Consider the following 7,709-nt stretch of genomic DNA (forward strand, 5'->3'; position numbering starts at 1 on the left):
CCTTTCAAAAAATAATTTAGAAATAAAAGAGTGGGATAGTTTATATAACCCTTAAGTGAGCTACAGTAATATTTTTAAACTCTCTTCTTTATTCTTTAGTTATAGTGAAAATGGTATCATACATTACTTGTCAGTGTAAATTGATAAAATCCATTTGAAAGAAATTTGATGCTACATATGTTGATGAAACTGAAATGTTTATATTTTTATCACAATTATTAGCTTTCTCAAAATTTATCCTAAAGAAAAAAACCTGGAAAAATGAAAATGTGTGTAGACACAGAAAGTTTTATCACTGTTATTTAATTTAGCAAAAGAAAAACAATAATCCCTAGATGTCCATCAGCAGATGAATGGATAAGAAAGTTGTGGTACATATATGGTAATGGAGTATTACTCATATGGTAATATGAGTAATGGAGTATTACTCAGTCATTAAAAAGACTACATTTGAATCAGCTCTAATGAGGTGGATGAAACTGGAGCCTATTATACAAAGTGAAGTAAGCCAGAAAGAAAAACACCAATACAGTATCCTAATGCATATATATGGAATTTAGAAAGATGATAACAATAACCCTGTATGCGAGACAGCAAAAGAGACACAAATGTATAGAACAGTCTTTTGGACTCTGTGGAAGAGGGACAGGGTGGGATGATTTGGGAGAATGGCATTGAAACATATATAATATCATATGAAATGAATCACCAGTCCAGGTTCGATGCAGGATACAGGATGCTTGGGGCTGGTGCACTGGGATGACCCAGAGGGATGGTATGGAGAGGGAGGTGGAGGGGGGTTCAAGATGGGGAACATGTGTACACCTGTGGCAGATTCATGTTGATGTATGGCAAAACCAATACAATATTGTAAAGTAATTAGCCTCCAATTAAAATAAATAAATTTATATTTAAAAAGAAAAAGAAAATATCCAATAGTTAGGGAAAAAATCATAAAGTAAATCATAGTATCTCCTTTATTCAGCCATTTAAAATTATAAATATGATAATTTTATGGCAACATAGACATTTTTATTTTTAAGTGAAACAAAGTCATGTATATAAAATTATTAAACCAGTGTAAAAATTCATTTGTATGGTGACACAGTTTAAAGTAAATACACAAAAATTGAAGCATTTTGGTGAGATTTGATGGCAAGATTTTGAGTTAATTTTTTTTTCTAGTAATGTTAAAATGTTTTCCTATTTTTTTTTTTAAGGAGACAGGGAAGAATAGAATATATTTTAGATATATTTCACCCTAAATAACTAAAATAAAAGAAACTTCGATGTTATAAGTTTTAATTATATGGAAATTTTGATTCTGTAGGTCCCTCATTGAAGGGAACATGTAAATAATGATATTTCAGAGGGACGATTTGAGAATTTAGTAACATGATGTACTCTAAAACTTAAGTCCTGTACAGATGTTTGAAACAAAGAGTAACACAGTAGAGTAAAAATATCTGAGTTCAGATCTTTACTCCTTTACTTCATAACTGGGTAACAATCTTGAGCCAAGTTATTTACTTAGCTCTAAGTCTCCATTTCCTGATCTGTTAAAATAAGGAGAATACTCTTTTATTCCATAGATTGTTGAAATGTTTAAATTGAGCAGGACTTTCATTTGCAATGATGCCAGCCTAGGATATTCAGACAGATTTCCTGCTAAAACAACGAAGAGTGTTGAATAAAATATTTAAAGCATCAAATGTTGACAATATTAAAAGAAATGTTACAGTCTAAAAGAAAACAGGTACCTAAAAAGAGCACCACAGCTGCTTTGGGCTGGAAGAATTTTTGTCAGTCCATCAATTCTAAGCTCTGATTCCGTGGCCTCATGGAATAAAGGAGGCAGAAGTCAAGACCTAAAGCTAACCAAAGAAAAGGAGTCAGCCCAAAGAAGGGAGTCTAATGGAAGACTTTTCTGCATCAAGTTGAATGAATCAGAAGCTCACTCTACTCCACCCCCAAAAGACTAAAAAGTTAGTTGCTTTGAAACTGAGCAGAGGAAAAAAAATAGTAAATTAGGGGAGAGGAATATGTTTCACAGAAGTAGCCATCAGACATTACTCACACAAATTTACAACCATCTACCAATCAAGACCTTAGAAATAACCCAGTATAACTTCCTCATTTTATGGTAAACAAAACTGGGGCCCAGAGAGAAGTGACTTGATCACTGCCCAGTTAAAGGACAACATGTTGGATAATCATTAGATGGCACCTGACTTCAAATCTTGCTTCTAGCATTTAATAGCTATACCACCTTGAATGAAATGTTTGACCTTTTTTGAGACTTTCTCATATGCAAAACAAGAATAATACCTATCTAGTAGGGTAATTTAAGAATGAAGTGTGTATAAAGCTCTGGGTCCAGTGCTTGCCCACATGTTGTAGGTACTTAATAAATAGTTGACAGTGGTAGAGGGAACAGCAAGGATTGGAATCCAGGGCTTCTCTGCCCCAGTCCAGGACTCTTCACTAAAGAGAGAATATGGTAGCCTCATTTTAGAGATTAATGTCTGAAAAACTGTCAAAGTAAGTTTATATTATTATAATCTTGGACAGCAAGGAGATCAAACCAGTCGATTCTAAAGGAAATCAACCCTGAATATTCTTCAGAAGGACTGATGCTGAAGCTGAAGCTCCAACACTTTGCCCACCTCATGCAAAGAGCCTACTCTTTGGAAAAGACTCTGATGCTGGGAAAGATTGAGCGCAGGAGAAGCGGGCAGCAGGATGAGATGGTTGGATGGCATCACTGACTCAATGGACATAAGTTTGAGCAAACTCAAGGAGATAGTGAAGGACAAGGAAGCCTGGTGTGCAGCAGTCTAAGGGGCTACAAAGAGTTGGACACGACTGAGTGACTGAATAACAACAAAGGTTATATTCTAAAACAGTGCAGTATTCTTCTTAATATATGATGCCTCTCTTCACAATTCCAGTTTGAGGTACAGTAGGATGGTATAGCCACACAAAGTTACCATGCTGTTTTTCATTCTCTTATTTAAAGTAGGAAATTTTTCATGCTATAAAATTATGTTTTACATATGTACTCATGCTATATATCACTATTCAAATACAATTAAATAGTGTACATAAACTATGTATGTTGTAAGTTATACATAGTTTAATAAATTTTTCAGGAATAAATTGAACTTTGATATTAAAATCTTATCTTCAGAGGTGATTCATTTTAAAGAATTCTCTGAAGAAGTGATACCTTTCTGATTATTTCACACCTATATTATAATCCTTATAGAGTTGATATAACCATTTCTAAAATGTTCTAGGAATACTCTGCCTTAATTCTTACTACCATATAACTTCAGAGATGAAACTGGCAATCATGACATGAATCACATCAAGCATGAGTGGAATGCTCCCTACAAATATCCTGAGTGTCCAGTGCTGGAGTTGTTCATTTCTCCGTCTTTCTTAGTACTTTGCCAAGTATTCTGCACAGAGTACATTCTCAAAAAATGGTTACTAAAGTTCATTTATCAGTGCTACTTTTTCTTTGTATATACAGAGGCAGTGTGGTTGAATTTGTTAATAAGCCAGTTTACATGAATTAAAAATTTGTCTGAACTTATTTACAAAACAGACATAGACTCACAGACATAGAAAGCAAATTTATGGTTGCCAAAGGGAAAAGGGGTTGGGGAAGGAGGGATAAATTAGGGCTTTGGGATTAACAGATACACACTACTATATATAAAATAAACAGCAAGGATCTACTATATAGCACAGGGAACTATATTCAATATATCAATATACAAAAAGACATGTGTTCACAGGACATTTCTCCTTCTAGGAATAGCACAGTACATTTATGGTTAAAGTCATTACAGGAATCAAGGGTGGTTGGGAAGATAAAAAGTCTGGATACAGAAGGCTTAGTTGAGGGATAAATTAGGGCTTTGGGATTAACAGATACACACTACTATATATAAAATAAACAGCAAGGATCTACTATATAGCACAGGGAACTATATTCAATATCTTGTAATAACCTTTAATGGAAAATAATCTGAAAAAGAATACATATATGTGTGTGTGTGTGTGTATATATATATATATATATATTATATATATATAATCACTTTGCTGTGTACCTGAAGCTAATCAACACTGTAAGTCAACTATACTTTAATTTAAAAGAAAAAAAATTGTCTGAAAAGCTCTTCCCTCTCCCCTTTTCTTTCAGTTTATATACAAGAACACTTTATTTGAGATACAGGCCAAAGGTGAAGGTAAGTCTTCTTCCTAGGGAGTTGTTTGTATGTGTGTGTTGGAGGAGGAGGTAATGGGAGGATGGGATGGAGGTAGAAGAAGGGGATGGGGTGGAAAAAGTACAGGCTTTGGAACCAGATGCTCTTGAATCTTCTGTCTTTGACTTACTGCTTTATGACCCTGGGCAAGTCTCCTTTCTTCAAGCCTTAGTTTCTTCAACAATAAAATGGAGCTGTTAATAGCTAAGTTGAAGAGCTGTTTTAAGCATCTGAGAGAATTTAAATGCCCAGCTCCATGCTTGACAAAGTAAATGCTTAATATATTTAAATAAGTAAAAATTGTTTCTGAGATATGGTGCAGACCTGGAAAGAATATGCTGTGCTCAACCACTAACAAACCACTGTAGTCATAGCCTAAGACTTCTTTTTCAGGGATAACATGGAACAATTTTATCTTCTTTCATTTTGTCCTAACTTGTTTCCAAACAGTTTCTCTTCGGAATCTGGCCAGTGATCCTGTTTGAGCCTCTCAGGAAGCAGTGATGAATTGTTACACCAAGAAAATAAAATAGCACGTACCCTAGGCCTAGCCAAACAAACAAGGAAATAAAGATCTACATGTTTAGATGTATTACGACCATCACAGCAAAGGAGTGACTTTCTGACATGCTGCCAGCCACACAGAGAATGAGGAATGGGACTTGTTGGATGTTTAGCTTGTGTCTTTATCTCATTTGTCTTCCCTCTCCTCACCCTCACCCTAAGATGTTTAAAAAGAAACAGACATAATGTGTATGTATATACCCGAATGCTGGAAGTATTGGGCTTCTCTTAACAGGTTAACAGTTTATGCTGATCATAGGAAGTTAACTTTTTCTCTTTTTTGACAAGGCTTGCATATGAATTTTTCTTAATATTTGATTAAATAATGAAAACAGTCAGCTAAGGACTAGCAAAACCCCATACCCAGTTGGCCTGCTATGAGGCAGCACTTAGCTGCATCAGCCTTGATTTATATTTTTGTCATTATCTGCCTCTGCTGGTCGGAGTGTTGTAAGCAAGCTCAGACCTGCCACTGGGTTCTACACTTGTCACATTCCAGACTTACGGTGGGCGCTGGAGTGTCTCTGTGTGGTCACAGCCCAGCAGAGCGGGTGAGTCAGTCACCTTCTGCCCTTTATGAAGGCTGCCAGGACACCTGTAGAATGTTCCACCTCCAGCCAGTTAAAGGTTGTTGCCATGTTTCCTTTGATCTTTGCAGATCTTTAAGTTGTGACTGTTCTTATGGCTAGGCAAACATGATTGGTGGACTGACCTACTCATATTTCATCCTCCTAGAATAACTTATTTGAGGTTACCAGTAAATGTTGTTGTACTCTGACTTTAAAATTATGCAATATTTTCCAGTTTTTCAGAGAGTCAATAGTTATGCCCAGGGAAATGCATGGAGTTAACTAGAGCTAAAATGATCAGGATCCTATTTACATAAAGCTTATTAGAATGCCTGTTCCTTCATGTTTTTAGAAGGAAATAGACATAAGGGTTGAAAACAGCTCTAACTTACTTGAACTTGTAACAGAACTACCAAAAATTAAAGCGCTAAGAGACGGCAGTGAAATCTCATTGTAAGGCAGCTAATTCTATTGGAATTGAATGTATAACAAATTGAGTCACTTGTCTAAACACAACACCTGCCTGGAGTGAAAACTTGATTTGACCCCTTTGCTCATATATCACCATATTTGTAGCTCTGTACCTTAGCATTTTTACAACTTTTCTGTGCTTATACATTATTATAAAATCCATATTGTTTTTATTACATGTTATCATTACCCCAGATTAAATTCTGAGCTACAGCTTCCAAAGGAAAGTCATTTTTTTCTTATGCAAAGATGTAAGACACTTCTGTTGTTTTTCTGTTCTTCAGTAAGAAACCTTGGTATTAATTTAAAACCAATACAAATTTTGTTGTTTTTTTTCACCAGCTGACCTTAGTTTTAGTCCAAGTCCTGTTTTTCTTACTTTAGCATGCCAATTGGCTGTTACTTCCACCTGCTTTTATGATCCTCCAGCAAGAAAAACACTTACCAGAGTATAAATATGAAAGAACTTTGGTTGTGCCTTAGGAAAATGGAAACTAAACAGAACCAACACAAGCCTGTAGGACTATTCTTTCTTTTGCTTCTAGATTCTGGCGTCTGGCTGCATTTCACGCGCACCTACCTAGGCTGTCAGCCATCTGACATTTTTTGAATAAGTCATTTGTTTCACATCATTGTCTTGTTTGTGTCAGGAAGGCACTGTGAGACTAAGGTTCTACAGTATTAAGGTCAGATTAAGGGTACAGAGAACATACCCTGACACTGAGGTCCTTTTGAACAGTTTGTTTTGTTTCAACCACAGCCACGTGTAATTTCTTGTTGAATAAAGTTGTCCAGCAGCTTGGAGACTATAACACTGGCCAGTTTTTCAAACACCCTTGTTTCTGCTGTGAAAACAACAGCATGAAAGCTTAGCAGAAGACATTTTAGAAGGGTTGGTCAGAAAGCAGAGACTAAATCAGGCTCTTTAATTTTCTAAGTTAGTTTTTGTCTCACACCTGGCTCCCTTTTTAGCAATCTGTGTATTAGCACACAAAACTTTGTATCTGTGCCATATCGAGTATCAGTATTACAAAAATACTGATGAACTTTGTGATACTGCTGAATCATCTTTATTTCAATGTGGCTTACTTTTTTTATTCCTTCTAGGACTTTGGGTTATAGTATTACAGGGTTATTACTACTTCTCTTCCCTTTATTAACATTGTCTGTTCATTTCCTGTTCCCTTTCCTGTTAACTAGGGAGTGCCCAAAGAAACCTGTTTTCTTCTGAGTGAAGAATGTTTTGTGTATATATCACTTAATGTGAAAGGTGCTCATCTATGAGCCCTACAGCAAATTGTATTTTAGAAAACATTAGTCCTTTCAGTTCAGTTCAGTCGCTCAGTCGTGTCTGACTCTTTGCGACCCCATGAACCACAGCACGCCAGGCCTCCCTGCCCATCACCAACTCCTGGAGTTTACCCAAACCTATGTCCATTGAGTCTGTGATGCCATCCAACCTCTCATCCTCCTTCTTCTCCTGCCTAGCATCAGGGTCTTTTCCAATGAGTCAGCTCTTTGCATCAGGTGGCCAAAGTACTGGAGTTTCAGCTTCAACATCAGTCCTTCCAATGAACACCCAGGACTGATCTCCTTTAGGATGGACTGGTTGGATCTCCTTGCAGTCCAAGGGACTGTCAAGAGTCTTCTCCAACACCACAGTTCAAAAGCATCAATTCTTCAGCACTCAGCTTTATTTATAGTCCAACTCTCACATCCATACATGACTACACGTTGTGTAGTTCACAGTTCATGTATTGCTGAAGCCTGGCTTGGAGAATTTTGAGCATTACTTTACTAGTGTGTGCGGTGAGTGCAATTGTGC

At 36.4% G+C, this 7,709-nt stretch overlaps 1 protein-coding gene across 4 annotated transcripts in view; it reads left to right on the forward strand.

Moving 5' to 3' along the window:
* The window catches only part of ACER3 (alkaline ceramidase 3), a 157,692-nt gene extending 150,996 nt beyond the window's left edge, over positions 1–6,696 (forward strand). For 3 of the 4 annotated variants that reach the window (XM_005216317.5, XM_024975532.2, XM_059874966.1), the window contains exons 11-12: positions 4,217–4,262; positions 4,731–6,696. In XM_005216317.5, the coding sequence (XP_005216374.1) occupies positions 4,217–4,262; positions 4,731–4,784 (100 nt within the window). In that variant the 3' untranslated portion in view covers positions 4,785–6,696. 4 annotated transcript variants of the gene reach the window in all.
* The last annotated feature ends 1,013 nt before the right edge of the window (positions 6,697–7,709 follow it).

The sequence above is a fragment of the Bos taurus genome, chromosome 15, assembly GCF_002263795.3.
Source record: "Bos taurus isolate L1 Dominette 01449 registration number 42190680 breed Hereford chromosome 15, ARS-UCD2.0, whole genome shotgun sequence".
Classification (NCBI taxonomy): Eukaryota; Metazoa; Chordata; class Mammalia; order Artiodactyla; family Bovidae; genus Bos; species Bos taurus.